The following is a 25,477-nucleotide window of genomic DNA, read 5'->3' as shown; positions in this document are numbered from 1 at the left end:
CAGCACACGTAAAACATGCTTACGGTAAACAAGACAAAAAGCTGTTTTCTCAGATGTCAAGACAAGCTTATTTTATTTGCTTAAATCAACAGTCTATGGATTTTGAATTTTATGTTTCTGCATCAGAGTTTTCTTCCCTTATGTATTGCATTCTTGGAATCCCTCCAACCCCCTTTTAAGAAAAGATTTATTTGAAATGCATAGTTAGAGAAGTAAAGGAAATAAGGGAGAGAGGAAAGAAGGAAGGAGGAGAGCAAGGAAAGAAGAAAGAAAAGAAAGGAAGGAAAGAGGGAAGGAAGGATTCTTCTATCTGCTGATTCACTCCCTGGATGGCTACAGTGGCTATGGCTGCAATGGCTACAGCTGGGCTAGGCAGAAGCCAGGAACCAGTGTAATGGGGTGCTACCATGATGGCACACACCTCTTGTCAGGTTAATTGACAGTAGAAAGGGCATAGAAGCTCTGTTTCTGCTCCCCGCTCTTCCTCGCTTCTCTCACATTGTTCAAGTTAATTGAAGGCACGAAAAGTGCATCCTGCCCCTCCTGCCTTCTGCACCATTCACAGCAATGGACAGCGCAGAAATTACTCCAGAGGCTCCACCCATCTGGCCCTTCTGCCTCCTGTTGTGCTACCTTAGGTTAGTTAACTGCAAGAACTATAGGAAAACTTTGGGCTCTGGCAACTCCCTGCCTGGCTGAAGCTTTGTACTGCATGGCTCTCAATCTCTGATTGGAGAATGAGAGCTTAAAACCACTGGCTTTGTCGCAACTTGGTGCAGTGGCTCCTGGAGTGTGGTTGGAGTTGCTGTCACCAGGCTTGGGAAATAAAGACTGCTCCTAACATCCTACACTTGGGTCCAGTGTGATCTCTCATGCACTGCAAAACACCAGGAGCTCTGTGTGGGTACCCCATGTTGGCGGCAGAGGCCCCCATATTTGGGTGTCTTCCCTTGCTTCTCCAGACACATTAGGGTAGAGCTGGATTGGAGGTAGCTCCAGGGACTTAAACCAGCACTTATATGTGATGCTGATGTTGCACTCAGCGGCTTAATCCAGTGTACTACAGCACCAACCCCTCAGGGATCCTTCTCACATATCTTCTGTATTTATTCTTTTTGCCAAAATTTGGTACATTGTTAATAAAATATCTGAGAGGGTTTTTGTGGATTTTTTTATGTAATTAACATATCACTAAATTCTGCCCTCTGTCACTTCCATGGCACATCCTTATAAGCATTTATTAATGATTTAATGATTTGCTTTTGCAAATAACATGATTTTATACATCAGCTTAAATATAGGGTGATTTGCTGGCAAACCATTTTGAGAAATATATTATGGTAGTCTATGGGGATGGAAGAGCTGTTAATTTCTGATAGCACCCAAAGATGTTTTTGACACATTTTCTCTGCTTAAGTCTTAGTAGGAAGGTGTATTTCAGAAGAAATCTTTTGGCAAGGGACATCATCTTTTTCCTTATTGTCTTCTCTTAAGATTTCCTTGCTGTTACTTCCTTGATCTTACTCTTTACCTGAAAATTTTTACTACCCAAAAGATTTCTCTCAAATATTTTTTGGTGAGACATTTTTCCAAAAATAGAAGTGTATGTTCTTCCTCAGTTTCTTCTGGCACTTTGAATATGTCAGCTGACTCCCTGCTGGCCTCCAGTGTTACTGAGGAAGAACCAGTGTGTTTGCATTCCATCAAAGCATCATGGGTAATTTTTTGTAGTTATTTTTATCTGTTAGTGATGCATATTAAACACCACCATCAGGTTTGCCAAAACTGTATATTGGTCACAGTTTGTACTTACTTTCCTAAGCAGTTACATACGTGTGTTCTTCATAGTTCAGCTTGTCCTGAGTTGAAGCAGTTTGTGGTAGCTTTGAGAACGGGTGGACATACCATATTCAGATGACAGGAAATTAATGTGGCTTTATTTGTAAGTCTGACTTCCTAGGAAGCATCTTCTATTAGAGTAGTTTAGTTTTCAGCTGATACAGCCACACACTGTGCTTAAATACTTGGAATCCATAAGGCTTCTCCATTTTGCTGATGTGTCTGTGTTTACCTTGGGGAATATTTTGGGTCTAATCTACTTCCCTCTGCTTGATCCTGGTTAAATACAGGAGATTCGTGCATGCCATGTGGGACATATGCTTCACCTCCTTAACTCATGGGGAATGCATGTGATCCCACAAACATCCTTCTTGGCTGCCTTTCAGTCTCTCCTCCATTTCACTTCTTGATGCACCTGCAGACATCCTTCAGCCAATGAGAACTTATACCAGCCATTGAGGCTCATAGTTCCGTGTTGGCCTAAGGAGCACCCTGAGGTGTGCTCTACATGGGAGCTCACTGGATGCCAGCATTTGGAGCTACATTGCCCAGCTCAATGGGCACACACTTTGTACAGCACACCGTTTCATGGCTTTGACTTTCCTTGCTTCTGCTCCCCTTTTCCTGTCCATGAGTTGGCTTACTTGAGTCATCATGCATGGAAGCAGCTGCCCCTTCATTTGGGTCCACACTTAATCAGTCATGCAGCATATAAAAGAGTAAAACTGCAGTTGGAAAGGAGAATGATTTTTCTCATGAAAGGGAGAATAAGTGGGTTTTAAGTTATATACATTACATTTTTAAAATTAAACTATCTCTAGGTGCAGACATTGTCTCAGAAGTTAAATGTTCATGTCTCTTATCAGAATGCCTGGATCCTGGCTGGCGTTGCAGCACGTTGGGTAAAGCTGCTGCCTGAGATGCCAGCATCCCCTGTGGCTGCCAGTCTGTCCAAGTAGGTCCTCTTCTGATCAGCAACCTGCTAATGGCTTGGGGAAACAGTGCAAGGCGGGATAAATGTTCGGGCCATGTGGGGGACCTGGAAGAAGCCCCTGGCTTGGACCTCGCTCACCCCAGTTATTGCAGCCATCTGGAAAGTGAACCAGTGGATGGGACATCTCTCTCTTTCCCTGGCTTTCCCTGCATCCTTCTTCACTCTCCTTCTTTGCTTCTCTCCTTCTTTGCTTCTCTCCTTCTGTTCCTTCTCCTTCCCTCCATCGTCCTCTTCCAATCTGATCCTCTCTGTATTTCCAAATTTTACATAGACAGATAAAATACGAAATACCTGGGTTTGATACCTGGCTGTGTTCATGATTCCAGGTATCTGCTGATGTGCATGCTGGCAGGTAGCAGTGATAACTGAAGTCTCTCCACCCACACTGGGACCGAGGTTGAATTCCTGTCTCCTAATTTTGATCCATTCTAAAAATATGTTGCAGGTTTTTGGTGCATGAACCATTGGATAGGAGTGCCGTCTCTCTGATTCTCTCCACATTCACACACATGTATAACATACGTGTCATCTGTCCATCAAAGGAAATGTTTTACAGATACAGTAAATTTTTTTGAGTTTGAAATAATGTGCCAGATTTTTGCATGAAGATATTCTTCCTTCTTTTGCCACTTTGCCTTGTGGACAGAATTTGGTTTCTGTCTTGACATGTTCATCATATTTTTAGTGCGGTTAATAAGAATAAAAATACTTGTACTTCTTCCATTTTGTTTTGTACTTCGTGGTGTGATAGCTAGGAATTTCTTTAGTAACATTGTTTTCCTGAATTTTAAATGACAGGTTTAAGCATGTTCTCAGTTGAGAAACATTTCTTAAAAATAGATAGTAATTCATTTAGGAAACAGTTTGTAGGAAACTATAAAACAATTTACTGGGAAAATTTCTCTTGAATTCTGCAAAATTGAATCCCAGTGGAGTATGTCATATGTTGTATAAGGCAGGGAACCAAACCAAAGGGAAAAAACCAAAATGAAAAAACTCAAAGGACAGCAACAATAAAGAGTTTGCTGCACTTAGAGAACAGGATGTTTTTATTAGCAAATTTGGGATTTGAGGCATGCAGGATTTTTTGCAAAAAGAAGCCATATGTTCTTTTGTGCATGCCAGCCTTGTGACTGTCACGATTCTGTAGTTCTGCAAATGAGAATAGCCTTCATGGTAGGAGTGCAACCTATTCCAAGAGCTGCTTCCTGCTGTGATGCTGGACTCTCATTTAGCCAAGTGACTTTACACCAAGTATATCTGGGTTGATGTTACAAAATTGCATGACCTATCCTGTTGTGTTTCTACCTGTGATGGACTAAGTGTTAATGTACCCTGAAAAGCATACCCCATCAAGTGAGGGTTTTGGAGAGGCATTAGGCTTTGGGGAGGGAATTCAGTGAGATGCGATGGGACATTTGTGGGGAATTTGTGTCCTTATCAACTGAAGAGATAGGGTGTGTGTGTGTGTGTGTGTGTGTGTGTGTGTGTGTGTGTGTGTGTGTGTGTAGATGTGTGGGTGGAGAGATGGGCCATGATTTCCCCTCGAGCACAGAGGAAAGGGCATGTACAGATACTATGAGAAAGCATATGTCTCCAAGAACAAGGCAGGAAGAGAGCTGCCATGTTGGACTTTGAGCCTCTGTAACTGTGAAAACCTAGTTAGTGCTGTTTAAGCCACGCAGTGTACAGCTTCTGTCATGGCTTCCCTAGCTTCCTGCTCTACCTCCTTACTGCTCGCTCCTAGGATGGAGGGCTTCATTATAGTCCACAAGGGCTTGTAGGGTCTGACTTCTGCCAGCCCCTCCAGCTCCATTTTGAGTGCTGTCTCCCTCCCTCTCTCATCTTCATCCACCATGGCCCCTTTAAGGAACTGTGCTTTGCTCATGTACTGCAGAACCTTTACACATCCTCCTCCTCGTGTCTTCAGAGCCTTCCTAAAAGGCATCAGTAAATATTTTTTTGAGTGGATGAGTGGTCTAGATTAGAAGGTAGCCAGGTTCTAACCTTATGGTGATGAAGAAGAAGAAAGATTCTGGTAAGGAAAAGAAATGGGCATATGGAAAAAGTGACAATTGGAAAAGGCCTTGCCTAATGGTTACTGTTTTGCCTGGGAACTGAGTAAGCATTCACCCCGATTTCTCACTTTATCTTTCATCATATTCTTACTGGTAATCACACTAACATATTATCCATTAGGAAAAAGAACAAATTTAAGTACTGCTGTTAGAGAATGTGGCTAGAAGTGCTTCTAATTATTTTCTGTTACTAATGATTGTTAGTGGGAAAGTGGAAAAGACAATAAATTGTAATGAAAAGGAACTGAGTAAAAAAGAAGGAAGTTGAAGGAAAATTAGGAGACCTGATCAGGGCAGAGTTTAGAATACTGTTTCACTTCTGCCTTGTGAGGGTGCCCACTGCCGGTTAACCACGAACCAGGCTGCAGTAAACCCTGAGAAACAGGCAAGAATGAGGTCAAAATCGCTGCCTCCCAAGAGCTCAGAACACTTGGAGAGGCATTTAAATAAGCAGTGGCAGTGCAAAGTACAGTGTAGCCAGTGCTGGGTAAAGTTAGGTTCAGGGACAGTGTGGGTTTGAAATCTTCACAGGAAACATTCAAATGATGTTTAGTCAAAGGAAGGGAGCATGCCTAAATAGTGGATAGTATTGAACTGAATATGTGCTATGCTTCCCCTATGTACATACCAACCTGTCTACACATAAAAATTTAACATATTTTCCCATCTTAACTAATTCCTGTCAGCCACCGTGGTGGTGATGTGACAAAATTGATAGTTATATATTTTCTTTCTTCACAATTTTATGAGTAGAGCATTCATGTTTACTAAAGATAGCATATAATGGTTTTTTTCCTTTATTGATTTGAGAATTTTTTTTTCACTTAAAGAAAGTATTTTATATCCTCTCTTTGGTGTCTCCAAAGGCCAGAATCACTAGACTGGTGTTTGGGTCATCACTACATTGAGAAAGGGTTGCTTGAGCACAAGTGCAAGCAGCACCTTAACAGTTGGTGTGATAACCCAGATGGTGAAGTGACTATTGGGCAGGTAGTGTATACAGGATGGCTAGGCTTGAAAAAGAAGTGATTCATGTATGTTGAGTGGAAGGAACAGCATGAAATTGCATCAGAAATGGAAAGCAAGCAATACAATTGTTGTACCATTAAATAGCATGTATGTTTACACCAGCTCTAAAGCGAACCAAGCCAATTTCTGAAAGCAAAGAATCAAAGAAAACAAAATAAAACATGAGCGATTTGGTTATGTTGAAACTGCCAAAAGACTTAAGACCTGGCGATCAAATGAAGCCATGGTTTATTAATTTATGGCATGTAAGGAAGTAATTCAAACCTATGTGACAAGTTTATAATCTAAAGGAGTGTTAAGTGGTTTTAATTTTTTTGACAAAATTGCTTTCTTAGATGTATGTGTAGTAGAAGTCAATATACATATGATTTCTTTCTTCAAGATATATCTAATTTGATATCTAAAATTTTTACATTTAAGTCATGTATATAATGTTGCAGTTCTTAAAATGTGATCTTAAAACTGAACAAAAATATTTAATAACAATTTGAAATATTTGTAATAAAAAGAACAAAGAGAAAGCAGTTTAACATGCTATGTTTATATCAGGAATTAAAACTGCAGGAATTGAAACCATAGACAAGGGGGAAGGGTTATTTGAAGTTTCATTTTGGAGTATGATTTTATCAGAGCTCTGTACCTGATCACTTCAAGATCGAGCCTTGTACAGGGTTTGAAAAAATGCTTAGCAGAATCTGAAAAGAATAAGGTGCTACTAGAGCCAGTTTGGAGTTCTAGAATTGTTTCTGTCATCTACTCCTGAATTTTAAACTGTGTTTAATAATATTTTTTAGACACACGGAAAACCTCCCATCTACAGTTGTATTTCCTTCAGTGGCTGGGTCTGGGGCAGGCCAAAGATGTGGTCTAGGAATCTAGTTTGGGTTTCAAGTGTGGGTGGCAGGTACCCAAGGACTTGACCCAGCACCTGCTGCTTCCCAGAGTGTCGCTGATGAGTAACTAGGCATCAGGAATAGAGCCAAGACCCAGAACCTAAATACAGGCTCACAAGATCTGTTCCCAAGTCAGGGTAAGAGTTTCAGTTAGCTGTGGCCCTGTAGAAAAAGCAGATGCTTCTCTATTGTGTATAAAATGCTATGTGCGAATGTCGGTGGCTACTAGAATGAGGCACAAGGAAAGGGGTAGATAAAACTTGTACTTCGTTCAACACATTCCAAACCTACTGGGAAAGAACAGTCAGGTTAGCTCCTTGGTGGTGAGAAATGCAGTGACATTATTCACTGTGTGACATGTCTGTTGCAGCAACCTTTTCTGTCACATATCTCTGTTGCTCAGCAGCAGAAGACACCTCATCTCAGAGACAGTGGATGAAGACCAAGAATTTATATAGCCAGGAAGCTTTTCCATTTCTCTCTTCATCTGACGTCACTGGCTCTGTGATGTGTGAGTGTGCTACTGTCAGCCGCTGTGCACACACCAAGGAGCCCGGGTGGAAGCAGAAGGGCAAACCTGGGAATGCACAGTGCTGTCAGGCATCGGGGGGTTTTCATCATTCAGGCTTATAAATGAAACACCATGTGTGTGTGTATCCCCATCCTATCAGGTGCTTGTTTTTTTTAACATCTTAAAAGTTGTGTATTAAGAGACAGGAGTCTGTAGATAGGACTTGCCAAATGTGATGCCTTAGGGACTCAATATTCTGAGTTGCATGTGCCTGCTCTTCTTGTCTTCATTTAATTTCTTTGTCAGTAAATAGTGCTCTTATTTCCTTCATGAAAAGGTTAATGATTTTCCTTTTTAATGCATGTTATGTCTGGAGCCTCTTTTACACACGGACCAGTTGCCCTTTCACTTTCATGAGGGTCTCTGATGTCTCTCCATTATTGTTATTTCAGGTAGAGCCTGTGATCATGACTGCAGCTCTGAGACTGGCGGTAGTGTCCTGTGGCTTAGGGGAAGAGAAGGGCATTTGTCCAGGGTGCACTGCCACATTTGACAAAATGCTGTAGAAGGAGAACTAAATACACTGATTGATCTATGAAACACTGGTGAGAAATATCTCAGATGTCTTCAGTTATATAGTGGTTTGCAATTTGTTCCTGAGTTTGCTTTCTGCAAAGCTGCAGCAATGACCTTGACTGGATGAAAGACTATTCACATCCTGATGAAATGATGAGCATGTTTGAGCCTAGTACAAGAGCCTAGTGGCTAAAGTCCTCACCTTGAATGTCCTGGGATCCCATATGGGTGCTTGTTCTAATCCAGGCGGCCCTGCTTCCCATCCAGCTTCCTGTTTGTGGCCTTGGGAAAGAAACTGAGGATGGTCCAAAGCCTTGGGACCCTGCACCTGCATCAGAGACTCCTAGGAAGCTCCTGGCTCCTGGTTTCGGATCAGTTCAGCTCCAGCTATTGTGGCCACTTGTGGAGTGAATCATCAGATGGAAGATTTTCCTCTCTGTCTCTCCTCCTCTCTGTATATCTGACTTTCCAAAAAAGATGAAATAAATCTTAAAAAAAAAACCAGAGAGAGAGAGATGATGTATGTGTTGCTCTACTTGCCCCAAAGCTGGAACTCAGTGGCTGTCAGTTACTGTGCTTTTCAAGAGTATTTCCTTTTGTTTCAGGTCATACTTATGTAGGCACACAATGAGCTGTGAGAGATACTGTCTTCTAGTAAATATGAGAATGTAGTTGCTGTTGTCCAGTCCTTAAAGCCGTTTGGTGCCGCTTGCGCCAGAGTACATCACACCTCTGGCGGTTGGCAGGTGCACTGACGCGTGAGACCTGAGGGAATGTTGGAACTGTCGCCTTCTTGCTCATCCTCCTGACTTGCTTGCATTCGTGTGGCAGGTTTCCCGTGACCTGTTGTCTATTCTGCTTTGTTGTTGGTGTTGCTTTTCTAATTTTTCTTCCCTTTTCATTATTTTCCAGCTTTCTTTTTTAAAGAGAAAGCCTTTGCCTGTTTTGTTGGTTATTCCCCTGCCAAACTCCTAATTGTGATGTCCATGGTCCTCCTTGACCCCTAGCAGCACGCTGTGCGCCTGTTTGCCCTAAGCACGCCGATCTGTTCTTCTCAATATGGTTCAATGGTCTGTATATCTGTGTTTTTCCCTGATCACTCTCAGAAGTCCAGACCCTATATATATATAATGAGTCTGTCCTACTCTTAAAATTCTTCATCTTTCACTTGATACCATTTTAGCTGGTGTTTTTGTTCCTATTCTTGTTTTCTTGAAGTCCATCTCGTCTCTGTAATCAGATGACTTGACATTTAATTTAGTAATGTCATTTTCCAGATCAAAACTTGTTACAGTTCCCCATGAATACTAAGATGAAAATTTATGATTTTATGGTAAGCTGTAGTGGAAAACATTTTGATCATTACATATCAAATTGAATATACACTTAGTTCAGGACCCTTCTGTTCATAGGTTTCTCCCTCAAAGAAATTAAAGCATATCGTCACTAACTTGTTGGCACATACTTCCAGCAGCATTATTCATACAGGCCACCAAAGTGTAAGTTACTGCAGAATGTGTATCTTAATGTATTTGCATATGAAACCTTTAGGGGGAGACCAGTCTGTTGTATATTAGACAGCATCCAATTTCTGTTCCCCCGTATTTGTTCTGTTTGATTGACTTCATCTAAGGACTCTTTGTTGACTTTTTTAAAAAAATAAAATTCATAGCAAAATAATCCTAGCCTGAAAGCAATAAAAATGCCTATCAACTGGCAAGAGGAAAAGCAGACTTTGGCATGGTTGGCAGTAGATGCTATGCATGTATAAAAAGGAAATTGAGCTCCTGAAACAGGTAACAATGTAGATGCATCTCAGTTGCATTATGCTGAGTGAAATAAGCCATATACTTAATACTGTGGATTGCCAGATCAGTAGTAGAAGAGCCAGGACACAAACCCACATTAGGTGCTCTGTCACAATGCGAGCTTCTGCTCTGTGCTTTTAAAAATGTGCTTTGCTGTTGTACTTGAGTGGTTGTTAATGTGTTCATAGGTCTTGCCATGGTTTTCAAAGACTGTGTACCTTGTCCTATTTGTGTATGAAACCTCCATTGATCATGAAGTCTGCCATACACTAGTAGACATTTAAATTTTGTGTTGTTGTGTTTGTTCTGTTTGATGGATTTTAAGGAAAGATGCTTTGTTGTTGTTGTTTTTAAAAGAATGGAATTCATAACAAAGTAAACATAATCTGAAAAAAATGTGCTGTAAGACTTCCCTTTCAAGCACTTTGCAGAATATTCTTTTTGCCTCCTTTCTTGGTTTATGGCCTGCTTTTGCTGTGCTATAAATAGTACTGCAGCAGATTGCTATTGTACCAGATACTATTCTAGAAAAACAGAGCCATTATGTTACTGCTCCCTTCCTTCCTCCCTCCCTCCCTCCCTTCCTTCCTTCCTTCCTTCCTTCCTTCCTTCCTTCCTTCCTTCCTTTTAAAGATGTATTTACCTATTTATTTTATTGGAAAGTCAGATATGCAGAGAGGAGGAGAGACAGAGAGGAAGATCTTCTGTCTGTTGATTCACTCCCCAAGTGGTTGCAGTGGTCGGAGCTGATCTGATCTGAAGACAGGAGCCTCTTCCAGGTCTCCCATGTGGATGCAGGGTCCTAAGGGAGCTAGAAGGGAATCAGGGATGCCAGGACATGGTGCCCATATGGGATCCTGGCACGGACTAGGGGAGGACTTTAGCCATTAGGGCACTATGCTGGGCCTAGAAGCAATTTTTGTTTTTAGGAACTTGTTCAATGTGATTGTGATTATGGATTGAGGGGCTGCCACAACCCAACTTTTAGAACAGGCTAGCATTCCCAGGTTCTCTCAGGCAGAACAAAATGACATAGTTCCAGTCGCAAGTCTTAGGATGTATTTTCAGAATATTCTGCCATCTTGTGTTTGGTTTATCCTGAGTAGTTTGTCACAGTAGATTATGGAGAAATGTGAATTTTTCATATTTCTAGAGATAGGAAAAGTTTGTAGAAATACCTGTCCATTCAGCTGACCTAGTGTCTTACAAGACCCCTTATTTGATGTATATCTTAATTATTTGAGGGAGTCTATATACAGAAATACAGTGGCTGTCTGTTTTGTCCTGAGCATTGTATATCTACGTTTTCTTAATGATGCAAAAAAAAAAGGTCAGTTGCAAATAAATGTGTATGTTGGTTATAAAGCATCTTTCTAGAATGTGGACGAAAATTGTTCATGATGCTTTTATGATGGATTTTGCCAACCCGTTTGAGGGGAATAAGTGTGCAGTTACTTCCATAGTCTACAGGAAATTCTCACTTTGCTAAAATAGTTTAAAAGGATGAGACTCTTAATCCAAATTAACCACTTCAAAAACAATTGGATTTTCATACAAATGCATTTTTTCTTGCATTTTATGTATAAAATTTGACCAGGGAAGATAGGTTCAAAGCTAGAAAAAGGACTCTGCAATCTCAGTGTAAAGTTTTCATCTCTAGGTAATCAAAGAAACTAAATCTTCATCCTGCTGAATCATTGTGGTGTGTGTATGGAGGGAATTATTGGCTTTTATATTAAATAAAAAACAACCTTTTCCATTTTCTCCAAATTGAAAAGAAATTCTAAATTACTGCAAGTTCATCTTGCTAGTGATAGTTAGAATTAGCTCTATTTAGTCAACCAGAGTATCTATTCATTATGTAAGAAAAATTTGTGGATGGGAAAAGTAAGTATATATGTATGTATGTATGTATTTTTAGATATGTTTTTCAAAACATCATGACATTTAAGCATTCCAGTTTAATGACAGCTGAGAAAAGCAAGTGTGAGACATGTGTCCCATAAAGAAATTCCATCCTTTCTTTCATACATGGAAATACTCCATCTGGGGAAACAAGATCCACATGTATTTGAGTAGTAAGAAAATACTGCTGAAATTCTGCCTCTGATGTTAGCTCCAAATATTTGAAATAAGATTGAATATTTTACATTTCAATGATAAAAATAACATTCATGATGTGTCAGATGACGACTTTCTATTTTTTGAAAGAGGTAGTGTCTTTCTGTAAATATTGCAAAATTCATACAGTGACCCACTGGGCAATTGTTATCTTTTTTCTAAAAAGCTTGCATACTAAGTTATTTAGTAATATATTCAAATTAAAAATTTGGGAAGGGGGTACACGTAAAACGCCAACTTAAAATTCTACCTTTTTTTCATCAGTAATACTTCCAATTATGGCATAATTTGCTTTATTTGTTTGAAAGATAGACATTCCCCAAATGCCCACCACTTCTGCGTAAGAGACAGCAACCTAAGTACTTGGATTGGCATTGTCTGCTGTCTTGTAGAAGCTGGAGCAGAAATAGAAGCAGAACTCAAGGCCTGGCATGCTGTTCCAGGACACAGGCATCCCAAGGATTGTCTTAATCTGCTGGCCTCCACATAGGCCCCTGTGTCTTACTTTAATAATAAGTTTTGATAAGTTATGGAGTTCTCTTACATATGTTTTATAATTTAGTGTCCCCCCAAAATTGGTGTTTAATGACTTTGTTTTTTTGTTTTCTTAGATAGAAAACTAGAGGCAGTAAGAAGTTATGTGTTTTCTCTTCCATAAAATTAGGAGGTGATCTTTTTCAGCACTGAAATTCATGTCTTAACTCCAACTTACATTCTTTAAAAAACCTGGCCTCACATGGCTCTGTCAGTGGGACTTCTCTCACTGTAAATCTATTTTTGGACTGCTCCAGAACATAGATGAATGCTTACTTTAGTCTGAATATAGTTGTGTGTTTGAATCTTGGTTCCCAGTGTGATCATGTCATGAGGTGGATCATGTTATCTTAATGGGGCTAAGGAGACTAGATTTGGTGAGTGGAGGCACTGTCATGAGTTCATTTGCATGAGGGTGCATTCTTGTAAAGGTACACAACAGAATTTTGCCATCTCTTGCTTCCTGATTCCTTTCCCACATGTACTCCTGTCATTATGATGACACCTGCTGTAAGGCCTTTACCAGAATAGCCCGTGGCAGCAGCATGCCATAAAATTATCAGGACTGTGAGCTAAACAGATTTCTTCATCAAGTTATCTATTCTCAGATTTTGTATCACAGTAACAGAAAATGGACTCATACAGGTAGGTTAATGTATGCATTCTAAATTTGCTATTGAAAGCTAACTACAGAATATGAAATTCGAGGTTATTCAGTTGGGTCCACCACAGTGGCTCATTGAAACAATATATATTATTAACACTAATTCTTATCCAAAGTAGTATTGTACCTATATTAATATTATGAATGAATAGAATAGCTGTCGTTGAATTTTATTTAGCCTTAGCTGTAAATAAAATTCCTTATGTGTTTATTTAATTTTTTGAATTTTAACTGTTTTACTTGAGACAAAGGCTATTAGAGATTTAACTGTCAGGATTGAGATCTGAAACCAGTGATGACTAATAACTAAGGATTTGGTTTAACCTTCCGGTAGATTATGGTCCCAGTTATTCATCAGGATAATCATGTTTCTCTTCTGTTAGCACCGTGTCAGTTACTTCAGTTTCACACATTCTAAAAAGCAACAGTGTGATTTCTGCCTTTAGCATCTAACAAGTTATATGAGCACAGATCCTCAGCAGTTTTATTCATTATGATTTGGTTCCAGGTAGTCCAACAGATGGGCGCCCAAGAAGGCTGAGAACTTTGAGTGGTCACAGATGGCGGGGAAAGTGACATCTGAGTGGTAGTGTAAATAATTCATGATTTAAAGTGTACAAATGGAACTAAGTCCAGGTACAAAGCAGAAGAAATAAACAATGCATTAGGTGGATGGCAAAGAAACATGATTCCATATGATAGTGCGTGGTAAAACTGAGCAACCCTCCACCTCCCCCCCCCAAAAAAAAGAAACTGAGCCATACCAGAAAATTCAAAAAGTGAATAACTTTGCTGGTGTAAGCAGTGTGAATGAGTTTGGTCTTCCATCTATTGACTCAACTGATGATGTGATTTTCAAGGGTACCTTTAGTTGAAACTGCATTACAGTATCTGAAATGTGCGGTCAATGAGATAACAATGCTGGAAAGTATCATAGGTGCATCCAGGATGAAGTGTCTTCTGGCTGGAGGTGACAGCCTCGAGGGGCATGACTCATTGGAAAGCAGGGCAGCATCCTTTGGGCTAGCAATCGTGGTCATTCATTTAAGCTGTCTCTTGCTTTTGATTCATGTTGACATTTTTCTCATTTGGTATATGGAGATCAGTAACATGAGGCAGACACTACTGCAGACTCAAAATTAAGACATTAATTTAGATTGTTAGTTGGTTGTTTCCTTTTGTTTTTACCTATATGTTGTCTTTTGAAAGAGCATCCCAGAGTCCTGTGTCAGTCTTACTTGTGTCGCTTGATGCCAGTTCTCATTCATTTTAAGCTTGATATTTGCAAAAGTACATTACCCTTTTTTCTCTTCAATTTCTCAGATGGGAAGCATTTAGTTGATGTATACTAAACAGCATTTGCAGGCATTCAACTTTCTGAAAGCTTCTACCAAATAATAGCATGAAAGAAATGTTACCAGTTAAGAAAACAAAACTACCTTTTATTGGCTAGGGTGGGATAAGTGATGTTATTGGAAAACAAGGAAAGAAACGTTTGCCACATAATCTAAGCAACAAGTAACTTGTGTGTAGCCCACCGTTTAATTCAGTTCCTTAATATATTTATGTCCTTTAAAACTTTGAAAAATAGCTCAGAGAATAGGGTAGATGTCAATGTGAACATGATTTTCACATGAATCTAATTAGAACAAGAAAATTTTGCATCAATACACCAATCAGACTGGTGTCATTATCTAACCTTTAGCATTTTGCTGTTACTTACGCATCCTTCCCTGTTTCTCCTTCTCTTCCGAATCTTTCATATACACATGTGTGCGTGCATGCTCTCTCTCTCTCTCTCTCTCTCACACACACACACCAATTACTTGTAAGCCTAATAATTAAGGCGAATGTACTGATGAGTTGGTCTGAGTTACCAGCACTATTTCTTTTTTTTAAAGATCTTAATATTTTTATTGGAAAGGCAGATTTACAGAGAGAGCGAGAGTCAGAGGAAGATTTTACATGCACTGGTTCACTCCCTAAGTGCCACAACTTCTTGGTTTCCGTACAGGTGCAGGGTCCCAAGGCATTGGGCCATCCTCCTCTGCCTTCTCAGGTCACAAGCAAGGAGCTTGGTAGGAAATGAAGCAGCCAGGATATGAACTGGCATCCATATGGGATCCCAGCTCTTGCAAGGGGAGGATTAGCCAATTGAGCCATCATGTTGGGTCCACCAGCTCTCTTTCTAAGCTATTACTAGCAAGTATGATTTCATCTTGTATGACATTTGCTTTGAGAATCAGACTCAAAATGCCCTTGCCTTGAGACAAGTGAGACAGAAGGTATGGCAGAATTAAAGGGCCTGTTCATTCATAGTGAAAATTGTTAGTATTCTGTGAGACTCTTGTGTCTGATTTTATGTAGCTTAGGCCTGAACACGCAGGTCAGATCACCTGCACTTGGATTTCCATTAGGAGTTTCTAAAGTGAATTGTTTATCAATCCTTCTAATTTCTGATTGGATAAGAATCTGTAAGTATAGTCAAGGAGGCGGACAATTCACAATTGGCTCAGAATTTAAATTAGGTGGTATAGATGCCAGACAACGCCTGGCTCTGTAAGAATTACCTATGGTCTTGTGGGTAATAGCCAGCACCACTCAGAGAATTGGATAAGTGATAGAACAGATGCCAGTGGCCAAGACATAAAGCAGTGAATCCACCTCAAAAAGTCTGAATTTAATGACTCTTAGAGCAGAGATGGCCAGCACCGTGGACAGCTCCCCAAACCTTGATTTCCAGCTGAGGAAGCCTGGGGTTTATCTTAGAAATATTGCTTTCTGTCATTTCCATGCCCGCAATGATGGACATGCGACTGTTTGAAGAACTATACTATAGTAGTAACATAGAGGAACTCAGTGGGAGGGAGTGTACTTGGTGGGGTTAAGGGAAATTCCAAGCCCTATGGAACCGTATCATAAAATGATAATAAAAATTGTAAACAAACAAAAATGCTGCTTTCAAGTGCCAATTTCCCCTGTTCCTAATCAAATGTGTTTTCCATGGATGGGCAGTTTAATGTATAGAACCCTCAGTTTTCTCATTTACAGCAATAACATCTGTTCTCCTAAGTTCCCAGGTACAAATGAAAGTGTGTGTCAATGATAAAAATTAAAGATGTGAATATTGTATTTGTCAACCTTTACCTCTGAAGTATTGGTCCTTCTCTACCTAAGATTGTATTATGTTAAAGAAAACCACCAACCACGTTTCAATTATACAACAGCAGTTAAACAGGAGAAATTAGGGTACTCAAAGCAGATAACTCATTTTCTTGACAAGAGCGTGGATTTCTGTTTCATGTTGTGTTGTTAGAGATACTGTAATTCTGTTTAACATTTAAAGAAAAGAAGTGTATTTGGCTGGTGTTGCTGGTTCCAGCATGTAGTAAGGACTTCCTAGCTGCATCACAACATGGCAGGTGGCTGCATTTAGCAGGAGCCTGCAAAAGGGCATGGCTACATGATGAACAAGGAGTCAGCTGAGACCAGGATCACTTATTTGTAGCAACCCACTGTTGTGGGAGCTGATCTGCGCCTGTGATACCAGCATTAATTGCTTCATGGGTGCTGCTGTGACTCAGTTACCTCACACTATCTCCACTACTTAAGTTCACATCAGTTTTCAATGCTGTTATATTGGGAGAAATGCTTTATGTATATTGGAAGCAACATACCATAGCTGCGTCATATCAGGAAATCAGAATTTGTTGTATATATATCTTATAAATTCAGACCCAGGTTGTTAAAAATTCTTTTGCAATGTAAGTTTTATAACAATTCTCTGTACTAGACCAGGAATATACACATCAACATGTTCTTCCACTACAAATATATTCCTTTTATAATGACAGGTGCAGTGGGATGGCTGGCATATGCTGCAGTGGGACAGAGTGATAACAATCTGACTCTTACCTTCCAAGAATGATATTTTCCTGAAGGTTTTCTTGATGCAGAAATGAAGGGCAGAAAGAAAAACTGATGGGAAACAGATCAGGCCCTAGCAAATGAATATCGGATCTTTCATGGTCAGGAGATAGAGCAAGGTCTTTAGGGGTGCTAGTATTAGGAAGTGAAGTGAGCCTCCTGTATGACCCAGCTCATGCTGTGATTTTCCAAAGTTGGCCATAATGGAAAACCTCAGTGAACTTCAGTGGTTAATGAAGGGAAATTATGCTTTGATATCTGTGAATTGTTATGTAATAGAGTAACATCTCAGACAAACGTATCTAGCTACCTTTACAGTTATACCATTTTAGGTGAGATGAAAGTCTTGTGTCAGTAGCACTTATCAGATTCCTGTCTTTGACAAAAACCGAAGTATTTTTGTGTGATCCCTTCATTGTTACATTTTAGTGCTTGGGTTTGAGGCCCAGCTCATGTCCTTACTCTGGCTTCCTCCTAATGCAAATCCTGGGAGGCAGTGGTGATGGCTCAGGTAGTTGATTTCCGGTTACCCATGTGATGTGGGAAATGTGGGATGTGGGAGACCTGATTAATTTTCTAGATCCTGGCTTTAGCCCTTGCACCAAGGCAGATCCAAACATTGTTGAGTATTTGGGGAGGGGACTCAGCTTGTGTATCTTGCCCTATAGTCTGCCTCTTATAAATGATTTTTTTTTCTAAAAAAATGAATGTATTCATTTTTTTCTAAAATAAGAATGAATGAATTCATTTTTTCCTTTTTTTATAAATTTCCTTTTTTATAATGATTACATGGTTGATCAGGTTGGGAAGGATCAAGGTTTAGGGAAAATTGGGTGTATTCATTGCTTCCAAATTTACTATTTCTTTTTGTTTCCGTGGGAAAGGGAGAGACAAAGGAGGAAACCACTCATGAGTTTCCACACGTCCTAATACCCAGGGATGAGGAACTGGTACCTCATATCAACCCAGAATTTCAGTGTGTACACATTCCGAGGGTTCTGTCCAAGTGGCTTGGATAGTTCTCAAATGCTGCCGATTTCACTGACCCAAGGATGATGTCACCCTCCCAATGTCCATTAGGATAATGCTTTTATGTGAACATGAAATTTGCATGTGAAAAGTGATAATTGAAGATATGTCAAAATGTTTGCAGATAATTGACTTAAAAATAATAAGTTTACTTTTGTTGCAGGAGTTGAAATCCATACATAGGTTTCAAAAAATGATGTACATTTTCTGTGTACTTTAAGACCTCTCATGTATGTTAATTGGTGAATGTAAAATATGTGATCGTAGGGAATGATTGTGAAGCAAAGAAATGATCTAAAGATTTTCCATGTGATTTGTCGAATGTGCATATGGTGGTTAATAGCCATAAGGAACTTTGTAAGACTCGAGAGCTTTCAGCGGAAAATCAGCAGAGCTGCTTTTTTGAACAACCAGTTTGATAATACTTGAAATTTTCTGTTCAGTAGCCCTTTGAGGAGTAAATAGGCTTTGAAAAAGTAGCAATTTTCTTCTTAGCTAGGATTTTCAATTAATTATCAGCGGCAAATGATGATTGTATGATGTTATGGTCCCTTAAAACTTTCAACAGGAAAATGCTAGTGATTAGGTAGTTATAAAATGATTTATCTAATAGAAAGAACATTGTGGTTGAAATTTTGAGTTAGAAGTTGGGATTCTCATATCAGTGCTCCCTGGGTGCATAACCTTTGGTGAGTTATTTAAATCGTTTGAGCCATGGTTTCCTACTATGAAAACGGGACCCTCTACTTAGGTTAGAGAAAGATTGTGAGATTACAATAGATGATTGTGAAAGTGCTTAAAATCCTAAATAAATCATTCTCACAGAAATTATAGTAATTTTGCTTTTGTGATTATTTCTACAGAAAGTGAGTGAGAAGGTTGGAGGAGCCGAAGGGACCAAGCTAGATGATGACTTCAAGGAGATGGAGAGGGTAAGTCCCCACTGCTTAGAATTTCCCTGTGACATAACCCTGTGCCCCGTGGGAAGACAGTAAGTGGGAAGGGAGAAGAAAACTTCTCTATTGGAATTGGAGAATATACCATATTATTTTGAAAAGTATTCTGCATTTTTTAAATGTATCTACATCATGCAATGGAAAATGTCCCTTGTTTCGTTTTACTGTCCTCTAAACAATGACTCATCGCACATTTCCACTAACACACTTTCGGTGGAGTCTATCTCACTTCTCCAAACTAGGAGGAGCCTAAAGCTGGTGTTTGAGTTTGGGTGAAGCTGAAAGGAAAGGAGATGGTAGAGAACGATGCCCTGATTGTTCTCAGGAGAATCTGAGTCACCATCTGGAGGCCATGCTGACAAGGTGATGCCAGTCAGAGGCAGCAGCCGTGGATAAACGAATGCCATATTGGAACCTGACTTGAGCCCGCACTCCCCTTTCTCCACTGATGGTGAAAGTCCATTTATTTCTTTGAGACTGCACTTTTAGAGTAACTGTGAAATGAGAATATTCATGCTCGGGAGTGATTTTTATTAATGGTTACAAATAATGAAAATCAGTTAATATTCAGCCTTGACGATTGCATTTTCAACAAGTATGAGTAGAAGTGGTGAACAAACTATCTTGTTTCAGTTCTCTTGAGGCTTAAGTCATTTCTCTTTTGCTTTTTTTTCACTCTAAGACTCTAGCCTTAGGATGGGGCATGTACACTGAAATTGTGTGAAGAGAAATATCTTAGGTTTTAAATTTCTGGGAGCTAATGGATCTGAAGTTGAAATCCTGTATTTGAGCAATCATATATTGCAATCATATATGTGTGTATGTGTGTGTGTGTGTTTGTATATATACATATGTGTGTATACCTATGCCTTAATAAGAGTATTTTATACATAATTATTCAAAGTGATTTCTGTATGTTTTGAGTTTGTTGCTACTAAAAGCCTTGCATAGTCCTGTCGGCTGCCTCATTTTCGCTGTGTTAGTGTGAGTCAGATTGAAAGGTCAAACAACAGAACTTCCTAGATGCTATTGCCTTATGCAAGTGTTTTATTCCTACTGAGTTTGCTGATGAGTTAATATTTGCCTTGTACCTTCTACATTCGGTGTATGTGAACTTGATAGTCCAGTGGGAATCAGAGATTGGCAGAGTTGTCAAAGTGTGATTCTAATGATGCCTGGAGCAAAGGGAATTTACCTTCTATCTACTCTCCCAGAAATATGCTGTCAGGGAGCCTTGCCGATACTAAGGAAAAGACGTGTACAAAGAGTAACAGCAGAGCGTGATCGGTGTCTGGTCCAGGAAATAGCATGCAAGCAGACAACAGAAACTAACATTAGCCCCCAAGGAGAAGAGGAGTTGCCAGGAGGCAAGGGTCTTGTGAAATGGGACTGCATGGCATTGAGCTAGCTGGCCACCGGCTCCGTTCTTGGTATTGATCTTCCCTGTGATGAACAAACTTTCTACTTGAGTCCTGAGTCCCAGGCAGCGATCTCAGGAAGCAAAAGCTTACACCTGATGCCTGGCAACCACTTGTAATTGGAATGATACCTGTGTTGGGCCCTTATTTCTCAGCTCTGAATGGTTGTGAATAACCCCTGGCCTTCAGCCAAAGCTGGAAGCCACTGATACTGGTTGTGAAAATAACATTCTACCCATCTGTCCTCTACCATGTCTGATTCTGCATACTTGACTATGATTCTGCTACTTCTCATATTACTTTAGTTCCTCAGTCCTCATTAAAAACAGCCTAGTGGCCCTTTTTTTTTCTCTTTGGTTTCCTGTTTTTATTTATAAAAGTAAACAGATTTCATGTAGTTCATGATACAGATGTAGGAGCATAGCCATACTTCCCACCCTACCCTTCCTCCTACCTGGCTTCCCCACTCACCCTGCTCCTTCCTTATTTATTTTTTTTTCTTTTAGTTTTTACAGTGGCAAATTTCCATTTCATTTTAGAATCACAATTGTAACACCTTATTAGGTAGAGCTGTCAATACATAGTAAGTGAGGAAAAAAGACATGTTATTCCTCAGGCGTGTGGACAGAGGCTGTAAACTGTAATCACATCACTTGTCAGTCTCACTCATGTGCTCTGTTGTGTGTATTTTCACAGAGCAGGGAAAATGTGATACTTGTGTTTTGGGGATTGACTAATTGCCCTAAGCCCAATGATTTCTAATTGGATCAATTTATGTGTAGAAGACAAGATTTCATTCTTGTTTATCACTGAGTTATATTTCATAGGCTATGTATACAGCATATTTTTTTTTATCCAATGGTGTGTATCCAGGTTCCATTTCTTAGCTATTGTGAATTGAGCTGCAATAAACTTGAGGGCACAGGTCTCTCTGTCTTGTATGCTGATATGTTTGGATGAATTGTCAGGAGTGGCAGATAAATTTTCAAGTATCTGAGGAATCCCCACCCTGTCTTCCATAATGGTGTCATCAGTTTACATTCTTGGTGGGTCTTCTAATTTTGTTTTAGAGATTTGTTTATTTATATTGGAAAATCAGATTTACACAGAGAAGGAGAGACAACGATCTTCTGTCTGCTGGTTCACTCTCTGGGTGGTTGCACTGGCTGGAGCCAAACTGATCCAAAGCCAGGAGCCAGGAGCCTCTTCTGGGTTTCCCACACGAGTGCAGGGTCCCAAGGCTTTGGGCTGTCCTCTGCTGCTCTCCCAGGCCATAAGCAGGAAGCTGAATGGGAAGTGGAGCAGCCAAAACACAAACCAGCGCCAATATGGGATCCTGGCGGTTGCAAAGCAGGACATTAGCCACTAGGCTACTGTGCTGGGCCCTGGTTATTTTAATTTGTATCAGCTGCTGTCTGTATTCCCTCTTCATGGTCCCCCCTTATGCTCTGATGCTCCATATTTCCTCCTCTTGTTCTCAGTGGCATGTACAGTGTGCCACGTGGCTATTACCATGTTTGTAATGATAGGTTATTTGGGTATTTAGGAATTTACAACTGGTAGCCCAGAGTCAGAGTGCTAGCCTTGCTTTTATTGCCTGCCACGGTGAGAGCAGTAACTTGGAAGCTGATTATTTATACAATGCCAGATTCACCGTTAATGAGACTTTCAAGTAGGAATTTTGGAGAACTTAATGGAGGTTATCAAGGAGCAACTGATTAGATCTTTGGAGACCCATTTTCCTGAAAAGTCCATGTCAGTTTTGTAAAATGACTGAAATGAGAGAATCTTGCATGTCCAGTATGTTCAGGAAATGCCCACAAACATTTTTTCTAAGCCTGAAGCTAAATCCTAGGGTTTAGTTTTCTTATTTTGTCAAGCAGTATATGAAGCTTTTCTTTTAAAAAACAAAGAAAAAACTTAAGGTATTCCTGCAGTCAGCTTCTGTTTGAAGAGCATATTTATGGTTCTGCATTCGGATTTTTACTTCATTGAGAGAGAAAGATTTCAGTCCATTGTGCATATAGTCTTATTTCACACATCTTTTCTGTTATCTGTTATCATTCCTATTGCTTCCACAGAAAGCAGGGCATGTTGACTTTTTGTGCAACGTTCCAACCACTTATAAAATATATAAAAATATGGCCCAGACCTGGCTCACAGGCTCCTGCTTGTCATCTTCTGATTTAGCATGAAGAGGAAAAATGTTACAAGTAAGGAAGGCTGACTGACCTATTTTTCTCCTTATACAAAAATGTAAATTTGTTCCAGTTCTTCTGACTCTGAAATTGAAAACTATTAAAATCTTGGCATTTAGAATATTGTAGGAGAGAGACAAAAAAATAGGTGCTTAAGATATTTAAAAAGATTCATTCACTAATTTGATAGTGCTGCAGGGTTAGGGGTGGGAAGTGTTGAGTGGCAAAGACAGAGAGTCAGACCTTCCATCTGCTGGTTCATCTCCAAGATGACCAGTACAGTGAGAGCTGTGTCAGGCCAGAAAAGCCAGGAGCCAGGAGCCAGGAAGATCAGCTTGGGATCATCTTGGTTTCTCACCTGTGTGTCAGGGATCTGAGTACCTAGGTTATTATCTGTTGCCTTCATGGACAGGTTATCAAAAATATGGATGGAAAGCCGAAGAATCAGGACACGGCTCTGAGCTGTGCTGTAGTACGATGCCAGCATCCCAGGTGGTGGTTTACCCCAGTGAGTCACAATGCTGGCACTTTCAGAAAAAATCGTATTTCATGTGGAAATTTTAATTTCATAAATAGTGCTTATATATATATGTTCGGGGTTGTGTTAGTCACCTTGTTGCTTCAACTAAAATGCTGAAAAGAACCTCTTAGGAAGGAAGAGGTCCATTTCACGTTACATTAGAGGTACCTGTTTCAAGACTGGGTGGACCTCTCAGAGTGCCATTTGGGGAAGGTTGATGGTGGCAAAGCCTGTGCAAAGCAGAGACCAGACAATGAGCCCGGAAGCAAAAGGATACATAGGAAAGCTGCCTTGTGTGGGCAGACACCCAGTGTCCAGGGTGCTCAGGAATGCATGCAGATGGAATTTGTAAATTCGAATGTGTCAAAAGCTTTTTTCAAATAGGAAATTTGGGCATTGAGGACGCCATCAGCATTGTGCTGGTAAGTTCAAAGTTGAATTATTATTCTCAAGTGGTCGTAACCTTTTGCCAGGTATATTAAACTATTTCAGTGGAAATTCTTTTCGTGCAAATTTTACCAGTCCTGTTAAAATGAGAATATGTACTTGCTTGCCACCAGGCTAAAAACATACTCAGCAGTCCTTGGAAATACTCACCAAAAGGCTACCAGGATCCTAACAGACTGACACTGTTTGGTTTTGCAGGGAGCGTACTGGACATTAATACTGAGGAACAAAGATGGAGAGAAAGTCAGATCTTGGTCAGTCTTGCCATGGCTTGTGACTTTAGAGTGACAGTCTTTGGACAGTTCACATTGACCCCCTGGCATTTTCTTAGAAACCCTTTGACTCTTACATCAGTTGTCTGGATTTAGAGAGCTTATTTTCCTTTCAGATTCCTTAATCCCTCTCACGGAGTCAGTGAGAGATCTGTCTCATCCTCTTTCTATGTGCTTTGTGCGGCCTCTGCTTCTGCTTCCCTGGCGTAAGGCATCCCACCACTTAAGTACATAGTGCTTGACTGATACTCTGATAAAACCTTCTTTATCTGTAGGAGATTTATTTTATGACTCATCATGGATGTCTGAGACAATGGATAACAACAAACTCCACATGTATGGCTTTTTGTTTTGCTTTGGTTTGATTTTTGCTTTTTAAAACTTATATAAACTGGATAGATTTCATGCATATGGAAATGCAGATTTAGGAGTGTAATGATAGTTCCCACCCTACCCTCCTTCCTGCCTACATTCTCCACCCACTGTTCTTCCTTATTTCATTTATTCTCTATGTACTGTTTTACTTCTAAACATTAATACCTATTATAAATTTTATATACTAGACACAGTGAAACATTAACAGCGATAGCTAATAATGAACTAAGACAGTTATAGCAAGTACCATAATGAGAAGTATTTGAGTACGGTCTCTCCCAAAGCAACTTAAGGAATCATTCTCACCCTTCCTCTTGTGATGATGGGAGATGATACAGTACCTACCTGATGAAATAAATGGAGATGAGTGACATACGGCATGTGCTATAACACTGGGATACCAGTGACCTTACGGCAATTGAGATAGAATGAGTTGTAGGAGTAGGCCTTGCACAGTAGATTAGACCATAGCTTGGGAAACTCACATCACAGCAGTGAGATGCCAGAACAATTCCCAGCTACTCTGCTTGCAGTCAAACTTTCTGCCGACATGCCTGGAAAGATAGTGTATAATGGTCTAAGTAGTTAACTCCCTGCCACTGATACAGAAGAACTGAATGAAGATCTGGGCTCCTAGGTTTGATCTGACCTCCAGCTTTGGCTTTAAGGCTGACTGGGGAATGAACCCGTGGATGGAAACTCTCTCTGTCATTCTTTCAAGTAAATCTTTTTTAGAAAAGAAATAAAAGGGGCTTGGTGTGGTGGCCTAGCAGGTAAATTCCTCACCTTGCACATGCTAGGATCCCATATGAGTATCAGTTCTCATCCCGGTGGCCCAACTTCCCATCCAGCTCACTGCTTGAGCCTGGAAAAGCAGTTGAGGATGGCCCAAAGCCTTGGGATCCTGCACCTGCATGGGAGACCTGGAAGAAGCTCGTGGCTCCTGGCCTCAGGTCAGCTCAGCTTCAGCCATTGTGGCCACTTGGGGAGTGAATCATTGGACGGAAGATCCTCCTCTGTCTCTCTCTGTATATCTAGCTTTCCAATAAAAATAAATCTTAAAAAAAGAAAGGAAGAAAGAACAAACTGAATGTTAGAAGCAAAACTAAAGGTGAGAGCAGACTACACACTGTGAAATTCTTCTGAATGGCTGCTCAACATGTGCATTGTACAACTCCGGGGGATACCACATATATTCAAATTAAAATTTGGGTGCATCCACTGCAAGGATGAAAAGACTCACATAGACAATAATACTCGCTGTTTATTCCAGTATTGGCAAATATGC

The 25,477-nt window shown here is 40.1% G+C and overlaps 1 protein-coding gene across 1 annotated transcript in view; it reads left to right on the top strand.

Moving 5' to 3' along the window:
- Positions 1-1,684: 1,684 nt before the first annotated feature.
- The window catches only part of SH3GL2 (SH3 domain containing GRB2 like 2, endophilin A1), a 52,215-nt gene continuing 28,422 nt past the window's right edge, over positions 1,685-25,477 (top strand). Inside the window, exons 1-4 of the mRNA XM_041004591.1 lie at positions 1,685-1,689; positions 8,607-8,617; positions 16,783-16,788; positions 18,867-18,935. Coding sequence (XP_040860525.1) covers positions 18,927-18,935 — 9 coding nt within the window. The 5' untranslated portion in view covers positions 1,685-1,689; positions 8,607-8,617; positions 16,783-16,788; positions 18,867-18,926. The remainder of the gene's footprint in view (positions 1,690-8,606; positions 8,618-16,782; positions 16,789-18,866; positions 18,936-25,477) is intronic.

This window comes from Ochotona curzoniae, unplaced genomic scaffold, assembly GCF_017591425.1.
Source record: "Ochotona curzoniae isolate NIBS_2020 unplaced genomic scaffold, NIBS_Ocur_1.0 scaffold_3208, whole genome shotgun sequence".
NCBI lineage: Eukaryota > Metazoa > Chordata > Mammalia > Lagomorpha > Ochotonidae > Ochotona > Ochotona curzoniae.
This window is presented reverse-complemented; position numbering and strand designations above follow the sequence as displayed.